The 20578-nt window shown below is 44.9% G+C and overlaps 1 protein-coding gene across 2 annotated transcripts; it reads right to left on the bottom strand.

The window, feature by feature from the left end:
* Positions 1–1220: 1220 nt before the first annotated feature.
* Idh1 (isocitrate dehydrogenase (NADP(+)) 1) lies at positions 1221–20320 on the bottom strand. Of its 2 annotated transcripts, XM_051154200.1 has the most exons (10): positions 20193–20320; positions 18986–19064; positions 17593–17732; positions 14226–14517; positions 11890–11995; positions 9847–10024; positions 8304–8455; positions 4719–4859; positions 3418–3580; positions 1221–1385 (listed from the first exon to the last, which is right to left on the bottom strand). In XM_051154200.1, the coding sequence occupies exons 3-10, from the start codon at positions 17712–17714 to the stop codon at positions 1295–1297; spliced, it is 1245 nt and encodes a 414-aa protein (XP_051010157.1). In that variant the 5' UTR covers positions 17715–17732; positions 18986–19064; positions 20193–20320; the 3' UTR covers positions 1221–1294. The 2 variants fall into 2 exon arrangements, with proteins under 2 accessions (XP_051010157.1, XP_051010158.1); XM_051154201.1 differs by lacking the exon at positions 18986–19064 and having other exon boundaries at positions 20193–20262.
* Between the last annotated feature and the right edge of the window lie 258 nt (positions 20321–20578).

Genomic DNA, 20578 nt, shown 5'->3' with positions numbered 1-20578 from the left:
GGCTGGGGTTATAATCTAGTGTTTGTGAAGGTTAGTGTTGACAGAGCCTACAACCACCTGGGACACGGCCTCTGCGCGTGCGTGGACAGGATAATCTTGATTTCTGTTAGATGCTAGGGGAAGGACCCATCTTAGTTGTGGACGGCTGCATTCCTGGGCAGGGGCCCTGGGCTATGTGACATAGAGGAAGCATGCTGAACACTAGCATACACTCACTGCTGTCTGCCTGGTACCCAGCGGCTTCAAGAACTTGCTCCCTTGACTTTCCTGCCGCAACGGGACTGACTGTACCTTCAACTGTAAGCCCAAACCAACCCTTTCTCCTTTATATTGATTTTGTCAAGGTATTTTATCACAGTAATAGGAAAAGGGATGGACTACAAATAATAAGAACATGTAATAAATAAACACTTTGAAGAAGATTATTAGTATTTAATTTTAATTAAAATGAACAGTTTAGAAGGACTGGACTGGAATAGTGTTTAAATTCAACTTCTGAAAACCCACATTTATATAAAGGAAATGCAACAGGCTAGCACGGATGCAACAGGCTAGCACAGATGCAAGAAAGGTGCAGCTTCCCTTGTTTCACATGGATGAAGTGTGTTATTCGGGGTAGGACAGTTCTTAGGGGAGGGCACAGGAGAAGAGAAATCAGAGAGGATAAACCTCCAGGATGTATGTAGTTTAGATGTGGAATTCTCCAGTGGCCTTAAAATACATTTAGCATATTGGACACGCAGATGCCCTTTACAAAATGGCTGCCACACACTGTAACCACACATTTTATTTGTTCCAGTCTTGTAAGTGCTCACCATGTAGCTCCCTGCTCGCATGGTGCAACATCTGCACACAAAAGGTCCTAGTGCTTACACTCACCCACAACAGTGAAAGCGAGTGAGCTTCTTTTTCACCCTTATATGGAAACCATACTGTAGCTACTGTTTACCCTTGGAGAACTTCTGATTTTGGTCGGTTATATTAGAGCAAGAGAAAAAGTGACAGTTGTGTGAACAGGTACTAATGTAATGTCTAGACTGTTATACACAATAAAATACGATTAGAAAACAAAAACAAAAACAAAAAAACTTCCCTGCCACATTCATTAAGGTGGCGATTGATAACGGTATGAAAAAGAAAAAGGCTGTAAACGTATAGAAAAGTTCAACTTTGTCTTCTAAACAAATTACAAAATAATTTTTGTTTTTAATCCTTGAGTGTTATTTTGAAAAAAAAAAATGTAAACCTATGGACCTAGTTACCACAAAGACTTGTCCTAAGCCCAGGTTTGACCTTAAAGTTTGGCCTGAGCCAGTTTGGTCTTCAAGTTTTCTCCAAGTTTGTCCATGAACTCGAATGTATTCAAGTAGTCAGAACGTTGTACACTGGTGGGGAAGGGAAAGAAGGGAAATTTAGTTTCTTCTCTGATATGGTAGGAGGTAATGAAAAACACATCCCAGCAATGCTACTCACACTCTTAGAATAAAATTCATGAATGTTAAGAATCTACAAATTGTTGGGCATGGTGGTGCATGCCTTTAATCCCAGCACTCAGGAGGCAGAGGCAGGCGGATCGCGTGAGTTCGAGGCCAGCCTGGTCTACAAAGTGAGTCCAGGACAGCCAAGGCTACACAGAGAGACCCTGTCTTGAACCTCTCCCCTCCCCCTATTGTGGGCAATGACTGAGGTTCCTGAGGCTGACTGCACTCAGGGCAGCCGGCAGTGGCTCTGTGCATACATTCACAGAAGGCTACAAGCTGTGTAACTTTGAACTAGTAGGAGCTTCAGCTCAGGCTAATGCTAATGTGACTGAAACCATCCACTTTTTATTTTTTATTCTTAGAAACAACAAAACCCATTCAGGGTACACCCATCCCATATTCCTGTACACTGTTCAGCATTCTTCTTTTTTTTTTTTTTTTTTTGGTGTTTCGAGACAGGGTTTCTCTGTGTAGCCTTTGCTGTCCTGGACTCGCTTTGTAGACCAGGCTGGCCTCGAAGTTACAGAGATCCGCCTGTTTCTATATATTTCTAATTGAAATATAATTATATCACTTTGCTCCCTTCCTTCAGTCCTCTCATCCCAGCTCTTCCATGCCCCTTCACTCTCTAATTGATGGCTTTATTTTATTCCCCAATTATGGTTGCTGCATGTATATGCATGCACAAATATACAAATACAACCTGATGAATTGGTGTGTATATGGTTTCAGGGATGACTTTTTTCCCCCCAAGACAGGGTTTTTCTGTGTAGCCTTGGTTGTCCTGGAACCCCCTCTGTAGCCCAGGCTGGCCTGTCTCTGCCTCACAAGTGCTGGAATTAAAAGCATGTGCCACCACGCCCAGCGCGGGGCTGACTTAAGAACTTCTTGGGATGAGATGTCTGATTGACAGCTCATCTAGAGAAGACACTGGCTCCCAGGTCCTCAGAGAAACCCCGTAACCACAGGGACAGTAGACTAGTGGTTGCAGTTACTTCAGGAAGGGACTGCCATGCGGCTTACTTATATTTATACTCAGGCTGTTTACTTCTTGGGAAGGTAAAGAAAACAAAGGGTAGAATGATCTGGTCTCCAAGTTCCCCTCGTTGTCTATTCTCTTCCTAAAGATTTATTTTTATTATTTTTAAGGTGTGTGTGTGTGTGTGTGTGTGTGTGTGTGTGTGTGGTGTGGTGTGGTGTATGTGTGTGCTCGTGCGCATACGTGCACATTAATGTAGGTCCTGTGTTGGAACCCCTGGAGCTGTACTTATAGGCACTTGTAAACAACCCAACTTGGGTGCTGGGAACCCCACTCTTGTTCTCTGCAGGAACAGTAGGTATGGTTTTTTTCTTTCTTTCTTTCTTTCTTTCTTTCTTTCTTTCTTTCTTTCTTATTATATATACAGTATTCTGTCTGCATGTACACCTGTAGGCCAGAAGAAGGCATCAGATCACATTATAGATGGCTGTGAGCCACCATGTGGTTGCTGGGAATTGAACTCAGGACCTTTGGAGGGGCAGTCAGTGCTCTTAACCTCTGAGCCATCTCTCCAGCAGTAGGTATTCTTAAGCACTGAGCCTTTTCATTTATTTTAGTCAATTGGGACCCTTTTATTTTAACAACTGTCTATTAGATCAGACACCAGCAAATTATAGCCCAACCTACAGAACCAAATCTACCAGAGTTTGACTGGCATGCCACCATACCCATGCATTTCTGTATGTACATTCTATGACCACCAGTCTCCTGCTACAGTGACTAATGTGAAAAAGCAAGTGGCTATGGAAAGACTATACATTGCAGAGCTGAGTAGGGGCTCTGCCTGCTACCAGACAACACATAGGTATTGTGTGCCAACCCTAGAGGTGAGGAACAGCTCACATAATTCCAGACCAGGGCGATGTGACTGCAGAGAGCAGGGCAGCTCACACTTACTTGGGTAAGCCTTTAATGCAGGCAGCTAAGTCTTTAGTCATAAAGCCAGCCTCAATGGTCTCAACGCAGACGTCTTCCAAAGCCTTTGCAAAGAAGCTGAGCTCAGTGTTGTTATCAAGCTTTGCCCTGTGGGCCAAGCCTCGGGACCAGGCAAAAATGGAAGCTAAGGAAAGGAAACACATGGTCACCATTTTTATCACTCCAGGTATGGGGGTTCCAAGCACTTCACTCTTTCTAGAGATAGGGGGAGGTCTTTGTTTAGGTGGTGGGCATCGTTCCATGCTGTGAATTAGGGATGAGTTTTAGGATGGTTGAAAATATTTTATCTGAAGCCCTGTTAAGAAAGATTTACCAATAGCAATTGAGTTGTGATCTGAATAAATTAATAAAATTAAAATTTAATTTAAAAAAAAAAAGAAAGATTTACCAGTCAGGTGTGGTGGCGTATGCCTCTAATCCCAGCACTCGGGAGGCAGAGGCAGGCAGATCTCAGTGAGTTAGAGGCCAGCCTGGTCTACAAAGTAAATCTAGTACAGCAAAGGCTATATAGAGAAACCCTGTCTCAGAGGGGGGAGGGGGAGGGAGAGAGGGAGAGAGAGAGAAAGAGAGAGAGAGAGAGAGAGAGAGAGAGAGAGAGAGAGAGATTGATTGATTGATTGATTTACCCATTTGGCATGACACTTCATTGTTCCAGGTGTAAAGAAAATGCTTTTGAAAACACTCCTCTCTATACCACTTATTCTCCAAAAAAAAAAAATTAGAAGTTTCATCTTGTACCAAGCGTGGTGACACATGCCTTTAATCCCAGCCCTTGGGAAGCAGAGGCAGGTGGATCTCTGTGAGTTTGAGACCAGCCTGATCTACAAAGTCCAAGACAGTCAAGGCTACACAGAGAAACCCTGTCTTGAAAAACCAAAAAGATACATCTTGTGCATTTTAAGGACATTAAAATAGCTCCTAAGAGCTGAGAATGGTGACACACACTCATGACCCCAGCACTTGGGAAGGAGAGACAGGTGAATTGATTGTTACAAGTTCAAGGGTAGCCTACACTACATATAAAAGTTCTAAGCTAGCCTGAGGTACATAGTGATACCTTGTGTCACTACCCACCTTCCAAATAAAACACAGTAAAACAAATGAAAAATGAACCACCACTCCTAGCACTAATGAGCCAGCAGCAACTTGGCGATGACTCTGCATGGGAGTCCGTGAGTAGCAAAGGCAGGTGTCTCAGTTCGTCTGAGATCGCCTTTGACTAGCTCCCGGGCTGGAAGTCAGTGAAGCAGATACCATCTTACCAATGGGGTTGGTGGACGTCTCCTGTCCTTTCTGGTACATGCGGTAGTGGCGTGTGACGGTGCCATGGGCAGCCTCTGCTTCTACCGTCTTTCCATCTGGACAAATGAGCACACTGGTCATCATGCCAAGGGAGCCATAACCTGTAAGTGGTAGAGCGTGAGTGTTGGGTCCAACTGCATGGACAGCACTGATCTAGAGATGATAGTAAGGGACGTGATGCAGACAGAGTAGGGTGGACTAGGTAAACACGAGTGCATACAGCTATCACTAACTCTTCTGCCCTTCAGAAAGCAGGATTCCCAGATTCCAGTCTGAGGCCAACTGCCTGGAAAGGCTACTTTGTTCTCTCAGAAGCCTCTGTTCCGTGATGGGGCTTATGTGACATCCTGTTTCCGCGGCTCCGTGGTTCCCATGACTCAGTTTTCCTGCCTATGAAATTGGATTAATAAAGCACCTACTTCACTGAGTTGCTGTGGGATTAGAGGGACACAAGTGATCATAGATGCATGGTTACATACTTACATCCCTACGAAAAGAACTTCCTAATTGTTCTCAGGCGCACAGCATGTTCTTTTCTTCTGGAGAACGGGAGTTGTCTACTGCCCTCACGTGGCTCATCCTCAGCAGGATGGCAAGAAAAGGCAGACTAAAAGCAGGCTGGCTGGAGGCAGGGGCAGCCCTCTGCTTTCCTTTGCTCTCAACACCCTGACCAAACACCTCTTTTCTGCAGTTCCCTATTGAGAGATCCTTACTCCAACTTTTAAGCCCATGCAACTGCCTTTTCTTTTCACGTATTTCCTACTGGATTACAAAGCACCTCCATTTCCTTTATTCTCCCATGACCACCTAACGAAGCTGATAATAGAAACTTAGAATAAAAGATTATAGAGTTGGGCGTGGTGGCGCAAGCCTTTAATCCCAGAACTCAGGAGGCAGAGGCAGGTGGATCTCTGTGAGTTCGAGGCTAGCCTAGTCTACAGAGCCAGCCTAGGATAGCCAGGGCTATTACACAGAAAAACCTTGTTTCAAAAAACCAAAACCAAAACCAAACAACAACAACAACAAAAAGGTTATAAGCAAGCTACATTTAAAAAAAAAATTTGGTCGGACTTCAAGAAGATTTTTTTATTTTACTTTTTGGTCCTATTCAACTTTTAAAAATTATTTATTTGGGTGTGTGTGTCTATGTGTGCGCATACACAAATATATACGTGTGGCTGCCAGAGGACAGCTTTTGAGAGTCACGTTTCTCCTTCCACTATGTGAATACTGGGAACTGAACTCTAATCACCAGGCTTGGTGGTAGATGCCATTTCCTGTTGAGCTATTTTACCAGCCTATGTTGTGTAGGTCATCCTTGGCTTGAGCGAAACCAATCTATCCCCTCTTTACGTTGTTATCTCATGTATTTGGTAGGTATTTAAAAGAAAACAAAACAAAAAAATTCACATCAAATTTGAAAATCCCTCAATTTCCCTACCGTCGTATCTCATGGTGAGAATGTAAAAAGAGAACCAAGGTTCCATTAAGGAATAAAGCGAAGGACCCCCAAACACCGAGGACATGATCCCAAGAGCAACAGGTACTGCGCATGCTCCTGAGGAATTGAGACGCCTCCTCCTCCTGCCTATCTGCATCAATCTAAATCTCTTCACACTGATCTAAGAGCAACTTCTATGTTGAAATTGGTAAGCAGAGGTAAAGAATTTAAAAAGGAAAGATGCCTCTATGTGGGAGCAGTGGGTCTCTCCGGTCCATTCGTAGCCCCAAGGCTTCAGATGCAGCGGCTGGTGAGATGCACCCATCTCACTGTGGGTGAGACCTGCGCTCCACCAACTCGGTGGCTTCAGGCTCTTCCCAACATCTCTACTAAGACACCAACTGATACCACTGTCGAGCTGAGTACATAAAGAAAAGGCTGAGAGCACACTGCAGCTTGTACCTCTTCAAGGAGTGGGAAGCCAGCTTCGGTGCACTGTAATCTGATTGGTTCTCTGGGATCACGTGACTTACGAGCGCTAGGCAAACAAGGGGCCCAGGGCAGTTCTGCCATCAGGGCTTATCGCGCTTCAGAAATTGAAATACTGCTCTAGATACTTTCTTCCGATGATGACAGGACAGTTAAAAACAATGCATGTGGAGATTTAGCTCCTACTACAGGACTTGCCAGCACATACAAGCTCGTAGGATGGCTTTGTGCATCTTTCACAAGAACTCTGATGACAAGAAAGGGTTTTCCTTATCTACAGTAAAGACACTGCAAAGGCCTATTCCTTCCTCTGTCCACTCCGCATAAGTGTTTGAGATTTTAGAGAGACAGGACAGGACAGAAAGTTGTGTAACCCGTATGTCTGATGCTAACATTATCTTCCGTTGGGCTGCTCTACTGATTTTCTTTCTTTTTTTTTATTTTTTATTAATTTATTCTTGTTACATCTCAATGGTTATCCCATCCCTTGTATCCTCCCATTCACTCTATTGATTTTCAAACGGATTGGAGATACTCAGCTTTCACAAGAGCATAAGCAGCACCTCCGGTGGTGGTGAGGGGGAGGGGAGGAAGTAAACATGACTGAAGCTAACACAAACATTCATGTGGGGGAGAGTCAGGCTCACAGAGTTGCCTTGTGCAAACTTGAAACCGACAAGCAGTCTAGTGCCTAGGACGTCAGGAATGGCTGTGGATTTATGCGACCCTAACACAGGGCACAGCCACCCTGCTTCCTGGAATCTCTGAACAGCATTGGGCTATGCTCACTTCCTTTGTGTTAGAAGCTAAACGTAGAAGAACATTTGTTTTATAGGGCACTAGGTCAGCCTTCCAGGCTGGTACAGCACCGTAGTTAGGACTCCTTGCCAGATGAATGGCCCTTGGATATGCCACCCTGGGTGCTAGAGTCCCTCGCTTTACTTCTTTTTCTAGATTTTCTCTCTACATTTTTGTTTGTTTGTTTGTTTGAGACAGAGCATCTCTACGTAGTCCCAGCTGTCCTTGAACTCATTATGTAGACCACTCTGACCTTGGAACTCTAAGAAATTCAGCTGCTCTGCCTCCTGGGATTAAGGATGTTTACCACACCTGGCTCCTTTTCACATTCTCATTATGAGATATGAGGATAGGGAAATTGAGTGTTTAGACATGGCTTTAGCTACCCACCGGAAGCTTTGAAACTTCAAGTGGGGGAGGCAGAGGCAGGCAGATCTCTGTGAGTTAGAGGCCAGGCTGGTCTACAAAGGGAGTCCAGGACAGCCAGGGCTACGCACATAGAAACCCTGTCTTGAAAAACAGAAAAGAAAAGAAAAGAAACTTCAAGTGGGGTAAAAGTCTGAGATGTGTTTCCATCCTAAGGCTGGAGCCAGGGCTGTCAGATCACTTAGAGACTTCCTGTGTGACCTCAAATAAAGCCACATTCCCAGGAGAAGCCTGTTTCACCTAAGTGTGCCTCAGGCTTCTTGTGCTGCTAACCTTTCATCATTCGACACTGAAGGATTAAGACATTCCCTTCTCACACCTGAGAACCCTGTGGAATGACCTCACTGCCAGCAGTCATGTGCCTCCTCTACATGGTCCTCCAACTGTTTACCTTGGGCAACGGAGTCTGACTGCACATCGCCATCATAGTTTTTACAGGCCCAGATGAAGCCTCCTTCTGACTTCATGGCCTGGGCCACCATGTCATCAATGAGCCTGTGCTCGTACCAGATCTTCTGCGCTTCAAACTGGGGTTTGTATTGCCTAAAACAAACAAACAAAACAAAACAAACAAACAAACAAAGAGAAAGCAAGAATTAAACAGAATTAGTTTTATTTAGGGATACCTTTTGCAACTCCCCAAAGGAACAGGAAACATTTTTTGTAGATACAGCACAAACTTGGGACCGACACACGTGTGCTTAAAATTCCTACCCAATCATATTCGGATGCTAAACCCTCAAACTGGCCATCCCTAAGAACAACATTCTCTCTTATGAAGGTCTAAGAATGAAGTGAGAAAAAGATTCTCCCGTGTACTTCTTTACTTCCTACCAATTTCAATATAATGATCAGATTCTGCACTTCAACTTATTTAAAGAATATAATAGTGCCCAGATGGGCTATATGAAGAGGAATCTCACTCCTTCAAAGATCTGTCATCTACTTTTTTTCTTTCTTTTTCTTTTGGTTTTTTTTTTTTAAACAAGGTTTCTCTGTGTAATAGCCCTAGCTGTCCTGAAACTCTCTTTGTAGACTAGGATGGTCTCGAACTCACAGAGATCCGCCTAGCTCTGCCTCCCCAGTGCTGGGATTAACGCCCGGCTCTGTCATCTAATTTCTAAGCCCCTGCCTGAACACTTGCCCTAACAGGGAGGTCACCTTACGAACTGACACACGAAGGCCTCATGTGTGGCTGAGATGAACACTGTTACACACTAAGGCAAATGGCAGGTTAAAGCAGACCTTTCAATCCTAGCAAAGGCCTTTAGAAAGAAATAAACTGGGCCTGCCTCAGAAACTCACACTTTTGAAACACCATTACACTATAACATAAACTGTTTACTTTATTCAAACACTAAACAATCCTGCCCCTACCAAAAAAAAAAAAATATGTGGCCCTTATTTAAAAACACATTTACCAGGCTGGGCATGGTGGCACACGCCTTTAATCCCAGCACTCAGGAGGCAGAGGTAGGTGGATCGCTGTGAGTTTGAGGCCAGCCTGGTCTACAAAGTGAGTTCAGAATGGCCAAGGCTACACAGAGAAATCCTGTCTCAAAAAAAACAAAAAACAAAAAACCACATTTACCAGGCTGGGCGTGGTGGTACATGCCTTTAATCCCAGCACATGGGGAGGCAAAGGCAGGAGGATCGCTATGAAGCCAGCCTAGTCTACAAAGCAGGAGAGCCAAGGCTATACAGAGAAACCCTGTCTCGAAAAACTAAAACAAAACAAAACAAAAAACCCGAAACACACATTTACCTTCTAAGTGCATTTAAAAGTACTCTCCTCTCACTCCTAATAAACCTCAGATCTGCCGTTAACCTAAAGTAAGGGTTGGCGATGTCACACACTCAGTTTGTCCCAGGGGTTATGCCCCAGATGCCAGCTTACTTGGAAACAGAAAAGGGAACAAAGGCGCTGTATTTACTTGTCATAGATCTCCTGAAAGATGTCTTTGAAGCGTCCATCATACTTCTTCAGGATAGTGTTCTTCGTGCTTAGGTACAAAGGCCAGCCCTTGGACAGAGCCATTTGGAAGGAACTGTGCGCAAAATCTTCAATTGACTTGTCCTGGTTGTACATGCCCATGGCGACACCACCGCCTTCTGTGCAGGGGAAGCCATCAAGGACGAAGACGAAAGAGGTAAGAATGCTGCTGTTTGTAGCAAAGGTAAAAACTATGTACAAGGAACTTCAAACCTAGCCAGGCATGGTGGCACAGGCCTTTAATCCCGGCACTCGGGAGGCAGAGGCACATGGATCTTTGTGAGGTCGAGGCCAGCCTGGTCTACAAAGTGAGTCCAGGGCAGGGAAGGCTACACAGAGAAACCCTGTATCTATACTCCTCAGTAAGGAGGAAAGGCTTGCATTTTAACTACTGGGTAAAATTTTTCTAATTTCCTGGGGGATACTAAGCACAACTATGGTAATTGGTGTATATAATTACAGTCCGTGTAATCACTGGTGTTTCACAACTCCTATTAACTGACCTTTGTTATTACTAAAAGTCAGAACCTGATTCCATGCCAAGGCCCCAGGGTAACTTGGCATAGAACGTGAATAACACCAGAACCCGAAGAACTAGATTTCTATTAAACCAATACTGCTTGGAGGAGGCAAGGAAACCAAAAGCTATAGAGGCCTGGGTTCCCTGTTTGTGTGAGTGCTTTGATTTTGGGGCAGAGTTTCCCCTAATGAACCTTTAAGGTAAATGTGTATATGTGTGCATGATGTGTACATATATGTGACCGTATGCACATGCACATTCATGTCATGGGGTGTGGAGGTCAGGACAACCTCAGGTGTTGGTTGGTTTTCCACCTTGTTGACAGCACGGTCTCCAGTTGCTAATGGCTGTGTGGGCCAGGGTAGACAGCTTGTAACTGCCAGGGGCTCTCTTGTTCTAGAGCACCAGAATTATAGCCCTACAACAGCGCTGAGCTTTTACCTAAGCTCTGGTGATGCAAACTCGGGACCTAAAATTTGTGTGGCAAGCACTTTACCCACAAAACCATTTCTATCCCTGAATGCAATTTTTTTTTTTTTTTCCCTTACTTTCACCTCACAATTCTGAAAGAGACTTGAAAATGTTTTTTGTTTTGTTTTGTTTTGTTTTTTGAGACAGGGTTTCTCTGTGTAGCCTTGGCTGTCCTGGATTCGCTCTGTATTCCAGGTTGGCCTCAAACTCACAGTGATCCACCTGCCTCTGCCTCCCAAGTCCCAAGTGCTGGGATTAAAGGTGTGCACCACCACACCTGGCTTGAAAATGTTTAGAAGGCTGTTTTTTGATGTTTTTGTTTTGTGATGAGACCCAAGACCCCACAAGTTAGGCAAGTGTTCTACCAATGAGCCATACCTCCAGCCCTACTAAGCCAGGGCAGGGTGTGTGTGTGTGTGTGTGTGTGTGTGTGTGTGGTGTGTGTGTGTGTGTGTGGTGTGTGTGTGTGTGTGTGTGTGTAAATGTTTTGCTCTCCCAGCAGATTCCCAAAAAGACAAAATGAAAATTTTAGCAAATAATGAAATGAATTCTAAATAGCCTAACAGAACAAGGACAGAGGACAGGAGATCTGCCTTCTGAACACTTCTATACAATTCACAAACAACAGATTGCTGACACCCGTCCCTAAGACAAATGTATGCTTACATCCTTGTCTTTGTCTCTATGCATTTTGCATTTTCACCTAAGCCGCTAGGTGACTCTATTGGTGCCATGGGAAAACATGGAACCAATCTCTTTCTTTCTTTTTTCTTTTTTCCAGACAAGGTTTCTCTGTGTAGCCTTGGCTTTCCTGGACTAGCATTGTAGACCAAGCTGGCCTAGAACTCACAGAGATCCGCCTGCTTCTGCCTCCCAGTGCTGGGATTAAAGGTGTGCGCCACACCTGGCCATAACTAGGTTTTTAAAAAATGGTAACAGGGGTGCCTAATGCATCTGCTAAAATGAAATGCAGCTGAGATGGACCGCACATACCTTCAAAGTTATGCACCATGTATGTCACCTTTTGACTTCCATCTTTTGGTGTGTAGGTTATCTCTACTTTTCCAGGCCCAGGAACAACAAAATCAGTTGCTCTGTACTGTGGAGAGGGGAAGGAAGACCCATTAGGAAACGTACTCCGAGCTGGGCATGGTGGCACACGCCTTTAATCCCCAGCACTTGGGAGGCAGAGGCAGGCGGATCACTTTGAGTTCCAGGCTAGCCTTGTCTATACAAAGCAAGTCCAGGACAGCCAAGACTGCACAGAGAGACCGTGTTTCGAAAAACCAAAAAAAAGAAAAGAAAAAAAAAAAAAGGAAACATACTCCGCCAGAAATTTTAAGGAAAAATATAAAAAAGATTATCAAGCCAAACATCAGTAGTGTAACTTGAGGCTCTTTGGTTTTAAAAGATGGGGTTGGGAGGGGCCCACTGCTAGGGAGCTCTCCGCGTTGGTAAGAGCACATGCTGAAGATGAGTACTTCCTCATCAGGAGCCCACCGTCTATGTAGCCATCTTGTGAGTATCAATTCAGAAATGATCGAGAGTAACATGAAGTTCTGCCTTTAGCTTTGTTGCTGCCACTGGGAAGCAGTTTAGTGGGGGAAAAGGTTCATTTCAGCTCAGTTCCAAGTGACAGTCACCACAGCGAGGAAATCACAGCTGAAGAAGCAGAGGACGCTGGCCACATCACAGCCATAGCCAGGAACGGAGAGCAGCGAATGCGTGCACGCTTCTGCTCAGCTTTCTGAGCAGCTTCTGCTCTGCTCTCTTTCATTCAACCCAAGGCCCAGCGTGGGAAATAGTGCCTCCTACCCCCCCACGTGCAGGAAGGACCTTCCCATGTAAACTAACTGGATTAAAAAGAAAAATCCCTCATGTGGCCTGAAACACTTTGTACAGATCTATGAACTGTAAACAGTGAGTCAACATGCTGCTTCCAAAAATAAATAAATAAATAAAGATTAAAAAAAGATAACCTATTCTTCAAATGACCGATACCACAAAAATTAAGCAACAAAAAGGACAAACAAACAAACAAACAAACAGAAAATACTGAACAGGCAGTATGCTGAGTAGGGCAGGGTTAATGAGTTGGGAATCTGTACTTCTGTCATTTAGATTCCCTTACTCAGGGATCTGGGAGACATCTCTGAGGGGCTGGCCAGGATGAAGAGCACTCCTGAGCCACAGTGTGAAACAAAAGCCACGTGACCATGTCTCAGGGACCCAGACATCTGCTGTGGCCACAGTTTTCAGGGTTGACTCCATAGAAGCCTTTAGGTGTTACAGGGCTCTGGCTCTGTTTAAGGTTTGTGTTGATACGTAAACTACTTTCAATTAAAACTTGAAACTTCAGTTTCAACAGACTTTGGAGTTTGTGTCATTGACAGCTTTTCTGCTCAATTTACCAATGAGATTATCCGTGCAAGTACAGAAGGGACATTTGTTTTCAAATCAACATAGAATGCATTCATCAGACTGATTTCAACTACTTCACAAAAATCAAGTCTCAATTGCTCTAGGATGGGATTCAAATATTAGAAGTGAAACAAAGAAACAAAAACAAAGAAGCAAAAACTTAAAACAAACCAAAGCAGCAATGCAATAAAACCATCACCATTACCGCTAACAGCAAATCTCATGAAAGGGTCCCTCTGTGAGCATTGAAAACTACTGATATAGCTGGGCATGATGGTGCACGCTTTTAACCCCAGCACTTGGGAGGCAGAGGCAGGTGGATCTCTGTGGGTTTGAGGGCAGCCTGGTTTACATAGTGAGTTCCAAGACAGCCAAGGCTACACAGAGGAACCTTGTCTCAAAAAACAAAAAACAACAACAAAAAAGAAAACTACTGATTTGAGTCTATAGTTTTACCAGTGCAAAAACTGGCAGCATCATATAGAATAACTTTTTTAAAAGATTTATTATGTATACAGTGTTCTGCCTGCATGTACACCTGCACACCAGAAAAGGGCATCAGATCACATTACAGATGATTTTGTGAGCCACCATGCGGTTGCTGGGAATTGAACACAGGACCTCTGGAAGAGCAGCCAGTGCTCTTAACCTCTGAGCCATCTCTTCAGCCCCCATATGGAATAACTTAACAAAAAGATAAGATATGTTTGGGGAAAATGTGTTACGCTGGGAGCTTATTTGAAAGTTTATCTGTATCTTTGCCCTTTGCTAAATACATGTAAATGTACAGTTTATGCATAATCTGTGTTGGACCTTTCTTAAGGGCATAAACACCTAAAGAACAAAACATAGAAAGTGGACTAAAGATCCATGAAAAATAAGCATGAAAATATGGTCAAGTGACTTACTTGGTCCCCATAAGCATGACGGCCAATGATAATGGGTTTTACCCAGCCTGTCACCAGCCTGGGGATATTTTTGCAGATAATAGCTTCTCTGAAGACAGTGCCACCCAGAATGTTTCGGATGGTGCCGTTTGGAGATTTCCACATTTGTTTCAACTTGAACTCCTCAACCCTCTTCTCATCGGGGGTGATGGTGGCACACTTGACGCCAACGTTGTATTTCTTTATAGCCTCTGCAGCATCCTTGGTGACCTGGTCGTTGGTGGCATCACGGTTCTCAATGCCTAAGTCATAGCTTGGAGAGGGAGGGAGAGATTGTCAGCGCAACAGTGTAGACAAACTGACAGGCTGCAACGTGTATGCAGAGCTCACAGGACCAAAGTGAAGACTCCAAACATATCTAAGTGTGTCAAGTTTTAGCATCAATATACCCCATAAAAAGATGGGTACCTGCCTATAAAAAAAAAAAAAAAAAAAGGAAGCGGAGACACAGTAGGCGGCTGTGTCTGAACTGCAGTGCGAAGTTATCTATCAGGAAACTGCTCCACTCTGACAAACTGCCTTCTGCAGAAGGCAGCAATAGCACACGGACAACCCTTTGGCCTGGTTTCCCTCCATATAACTAGCATATAAATTAAAGCCAAGTACAACTTTGTTTTCCCAGAGTAAGTTTTATACTTTATAAATAAAGAGGTGGAGAGGCAAAAGGATGAAAGGCCTGTTTTGTGTTTCTGGCACTCAAGTGGTGGGAAGGGCTAGTAGCTCTACATGACCAGTGCCAAAGGAGCTAAGGACGCCTTTGTGTAAGCCAGTTAGTCACACGGTGAACCTTCCCCTGCTTCTTGGGTAAGTCTCTTTGTCCTGGAAACAAGCCTGCAGTTTATTGGATAAGCAATGGGATCTACCAGCCATCTTGTACGCACTGTATTTAGCACCAGCTCCCACAGTGCAGACCATACACAGAGCAATGAATGCTGGCTGTCCACGGAGCATAGAAAATAACCATGATGCTTAAGTGTGTAGTGGTTTATTGAAAGTGATACAAGCTGGGGCGTGATGGCACAAGCCTTTAACTCAGCACTTGGGCGGTAGAGAGGCAGGGGAATCTCTAAGTTTGGGGCCAACCCGATCTACAGACCAAGTTCCAGAACAGCCAGGGATACACAGAAAAACTCCGTCCTGAAAAAGCCAAAACCAGGCAGAGGCAGGCAGACTGTTGTGAGTTTGAGGCCAGCCTGGTCTACAAGGTGAGTCCAGGACAGACAAGGCTACACAGAGAAACCCTGTCTCAAAAAAACAAAAACAAAACCAAACAGACAAACAAAAAAACCAAAGCCAAATCCAAAAGCAAAACAAAAAAACAAAACAAAACAAATCAACAACTTCTCCCCTCCCCTGCCCACCCCACAAAAAAAGAAACCATACAAATTAAGTGATTTGTGTTGTTTTTCATGGTCTTAGAGAAAAGTTTCAGCTCTGAAAACCAGTTTAAGTGGTTTCAGTGTTTGTATCTTCCTTTCCCGAGTTATTCTAACCACTGGTGCAAACAGATAGTCACTCTTTGTGTTTTGAAACAAAAATATTATCTCCTTTGGCTTTAGATGACTCACACACACTTAACACACCCATCCACTTTCTTATTGTAGATATCCAATCCTGACTCCTCAGGAAATATGGACAATATTTTCACATTGTAGCTCCCCTGACCTCACCCCGCCTTGTTTTAATGTTTCCAGGAGAAAGAAAGGAAAAAAAAAAAAAAAAATGGCTTAGACCACTGTGTAGCCTCTATTAAAAAGAAAAGAGAAAAAGAAAAACTGAGCCTGGTGGTAGTGGTGCACATCTTTAATCCCAGCACTTGGGAGGCAGAGGCAGGTAGATCCCAGTTAAGGCCATCCTGGTTTACAGAGTGAGCTCTCAGACAGCTAATGTTATACAGAGAAACCCTGTCTCAATAAACAAAACCACACAAAAATGAGAAAAAAAAAACCACACGAAACAAAACAAAAAACAAAACTTACTACCCCATATCCCTTCCCCACCATAATAACCAGGTGAGCATAATACCTGGGGAACTATTTAAAAATCTGCTTGAGTTTTAAATCGCCTACAGTCATGTATACCTTTTCTTCCTAGGCACAGGGCCTCACACTGTCCTCCAGGCTAGCTTGGAACTCACAGCAACCCCTTTGCCTCAACCTTTCAAGGGCTGGGATTACCAGCATGAGCCACAAGGATTCTTCTTCACCATGCCTTATGCCTGCCGGGGAGAGTTCAGTCACTAAAGTGCCTGTCCTGCAAGCACGAGGACCTGAGTTCAATCCCCAGAACCCACGTTCAAAGACAAAAAAAAAAAAAAAAAAAAGGACTGGTCATAAAAAAAAAAATCCAGGTATGATTATGCATTTGTAATCTCTGAGCAAGGAGGATCCCTGGGACTTGCTGGCCGGTCAGCTCAGTTTATTAGGTGGGTTCCAAGCCAGTGAGGGGGTGGGGGGAAAGATATCCAGGGTGGTTCTACAGCCTACATGTACAATCATGTAGACAGACAGACAGACAGACAGACAGACACACACACACACCCGCGCGCGCGGGGGTAAGGGGGACAGAGGGAGGAAGGGAGGGAGGTGAGGGAGGCCGAGACTCCAGACTAAGAGTCTCTGGTTATTCAGCTGGTGCTGAATCCTAAGTCCCAGGCTGACTAAGGCTACCAGGTGAGGCCTTGTCTCAAAAACCACAAAACAAAACAATAACCAAACCAAAACCCGAAAGAAGGCCTAGGGAAGTGGCTTAGCAGTTAGGAGCGCTCGCTCCTCTTGCAGAGGACCTGGGCTGGTTTGGTGCCAGCACCCATGTGCTGGCTCACAACCACCTGTAGCTGCACGTCAGGCAGTCTGATGCTGGCCCCAGGTACGCATGCTGCGCATATGCATACACCCATATAGCCAAAAACTCATACACATAACATAAAGAAAATCTGAAAACAAAACATGGACCCCCCTACCGCACGGGGTAGAAGGGGGGGGGGTAGACTCACTTAGGCTTACACAATCAAAAGGTAGCTAATGACATAACTTAACTAAATATCTGCATCCAACTAAGCAACAGGCTGTGCACAGAGTGGTTCTGGGTCAAAGCAAAGACAGACATTAACACTTTGCCTTAAACACAGTGCTCAACATTATACCATGCCGACCTTTGACCACTTTAACCCATTACCAAAACAAACAAAAACAAACAAACAAACAAAAGCCTTAAAGCTCTAATCACAAAAAGACAAGTATTATGTATGTTAAAAAAAAAAAAAGTCAGGTACATTTTGAAATAATTATGTGTCTGAGTTAGCTACATGGAAGAGCAATCCGTTTACCTATGCAGATCCAGTTCCACATAGGGAAGAATGAGTTTTTCTTTAATCAATTCCCAAATGATTCGTGTCATTTCATCGCCTTGCATCTCCACCACAGAACCGCCATGGATTTTTCTGGACATTTTTTTACTTCAAAAACCCTAAAGTAAATAAATAAATAAATAAATAAATAAATAAATAAATAAATTGCCTTGTCATGTTATAAAGTAGAAATGAAGTATCAATAATTTGGTGACTATTAAAAAAAGAGAGAGAGTTTATATTGTCACAGTTACATTTACCAGCAGAACTGAGAACTTCTCTGTGTAAGACACTTAGCAGAGAAGTTTCTGGAACTCAGTTAGAAGAAATCAACAAAGCAGAGTGGGTGAACCAATACTACCCATCAGATACAAGTTAAAGATTAACTTATAGCAGGACATAAAGCCCATAATTAATTCCAGTTCACCATGACCATGCTTTCAGGGCAAACAAGAAAAGAGACAGCAGCAAACTTATCTCAGTTCCGATACCACACTTTCATGGCCACGTTCCTACACGGTATTACACAACAGTTATGACTAGGCTATTTTTCTGCAGTGGCAAATGCAGCTAATAAAAGATCACAATGACTGGAATGTCTGTAATTTTTGTTTTGGTTTGTTATGTCCTTCTTGGTGAATATGAACTCTGCCATAATCTTCCTATAGCTCAGAAGGCACCAATGATATATGTCAGATTCCTCTACCTGTATCTATTGATTTTTAAAGCATCTGTTAACTAAAGAAGTAGAGCTGCGTGATGGCTACTATTCCCTTTCTCTTGGATTTGATTTCCGTGGGATGGGTGGGCTTGAGGCACCCCTAGATTTCCTGCATCCTTGGGTCTCACATTTTCCTTTTTTCTTTTTTCTTTTTGGTTTTTCCGAGACAGAGTTTCTGTCTGGAATAGCCCTGGCTGTCCTGGACTCACTTCGTAGACCAGGCTGGCCTCAAACTCACAGGGATCCAACTGCCTCTGTCCTCTGAGTGCGCTACTGTGCCCGGCGGGTGCATATTTTCTGACTTTCCCCAACTTCAACAGTTACCAGCTCCTTTACATAGCTAGATTCCAATCTGACAAATCTGTGCAAGTCCAGAAAACAAACAGAATAGACTAGTTTAAGCAATAGAGGCCCTTTGCTGAACTTCTTCCCGTAAGTCTCAAGCTTCTAGCTTGAGCCTTTTTTTTTTTCCCCTGGCTTAGTCCAAGCTGCAAAACATTCAGGGTCACTCAGGAAGCAGTTGCAGAATATGGTTGGAAAGTTCCTGCTTCCTTCTCTTGCAGTATCTACATCTGCACGCACACCCAATTAACTGTACAGTGTGAACACACTAATAAAATCAGGTTGGAGAGCAAAATTGCGAATTCTCACCTTGACGGTGAATGGACTTCCAGTTACAACAAAGCCTCTCAATTTTGCTGACTCAAACAACTGTAGTTTCAATTTACTCCTAAATTAAATAAAACTCTCCTAAATCAAAACAAAACCAGGAATAGAAAGTCTTAACATACAAATACCCTGGTCAGGAGGATTTACTTGGTTTTAATACTAGCCTGACAGCCCAGTTTATCTGGTTTAAAGTACAGTGGTGCGTGTATCTGGAGGGGCAAAGGGCAGTTTATTTATTTGCACAGGAACCTTCTAAATGAAAGTCAGAAGGGTAGGATGAGTGCCTGGCTCCTGTCTTTTTGCGGGTCTCTGGTTTGCTCGACCTCGGCTGACACTGTGAACCAGCAGATATCCCTGTGGGCGTTGTGCAAGGTCTGCAACTGAAACTGACTCGGTTCCTCCTTCCAGAGGCTCATGCCTGCCCCTTTTCTCAGTGGTGCCAGGCAGGACCTTTAATACCAGGTCCACCCAGCTGCCTGCAGAACTCCTCCTCCAGGACTCAGCTGGGAGCAGCAGGAGCTGGCAAAGAGGAAGGTGGAAGAAGGCCTTCCTCCCAAACCCCGGGGCGCCCCCAAGTGGCTAAACGAACACTCCAGATTGAAGCTGGAGGCCCGCCTACCTTCACCCCTTCCCTCACTTACACCCTCATAAGCACTTCAACGGCCTCAAGGCAGGACCCACCCCTGAACCCTGAAGGAGTGCTCGGTACACGCCTAAATTCCCGGCTTACACCCGTTCTACAACCAGTTCCCCGCGGTCGCATATTTCCTTTCTCTTACACACCCAACACTCAAAAGAGTTCTGTGCGTCCTCCCCACAGCTAAATTCTCCTCCGCGGGTGCAGATCTGCCACTTGTCATTGCTTGCAACGCCCTCACCGCCCAAATCTTACGATCCCACCCTCGGGAGCGCCCTTCTATCCCGAAAGGCAAAGGCAAGCTGCACTCCTCCGCTACCCCCAGTTCCCTTCCCTAAGCCCAAACTCTGGCTGCACCAGGGCCTTGCCACTCAATTCATCTCTGCACAGCCAAGACCGGAGTTTTCTTCCTTTTCTCTACACTCCAGCCTTCTTTGGAATTGTCTAACAGTGAGGGGCGGCGGCGGCCCGCTCCGAGCCCGGGGGCACCTGTAGGGGTGGGGAGGGAGTGGGGAGCGCCAGCTTGCAGCCCGAGGCGCCCCGGCTACTCACCGGTTCACACCCTTGAGCACACAAGCTGTCCCAACCCGGCCCCAGCTGGTTCAGCATCCACCACAACCTTTGCACAGACGCACAGAGGGAGGGTCAAGGCTTTTTAACTTCCCGGCTTTGTCTCCTCCCATGCCCCACCCCCTCAGCCCACCTCCTGTAGCCCCGCCCCCTCGGAGACGCCATTCGCCCGGCACGGACTCTCTGGGGTGGGCGGGGCCGTAGATGGAGATCAAATCTAGGCTGCAGCGTCCCTGGGTGTTCCTGGTGGGGGAGTGGGGGGTGGGGCTGCCACGCCGCCGGGATTCCTCGGGAACACCCTGCGGCCGAGGAGCGAGACTGCCATCTACTGGCAGGCTACCGGACGCGCTGAGGCCGAGGGTTCTGGG

Source organism: Acomys russatus, chromosome 12, assembly GCF_903995435.1.
Source record: "Acomys russatus chromosome 12, mAcoRus1.1, whole genome shotgun sequence".
Taxonomy (NCBI): domain Eukaryota; kingdom Metazoa; phylum Chordata; class Mammalia; order Rodentia; family Muridae; genus Acomys; species Acomys russatus.
This window is presented reverse-complemented; position numbering and strand designations above follow the sequence as displayed.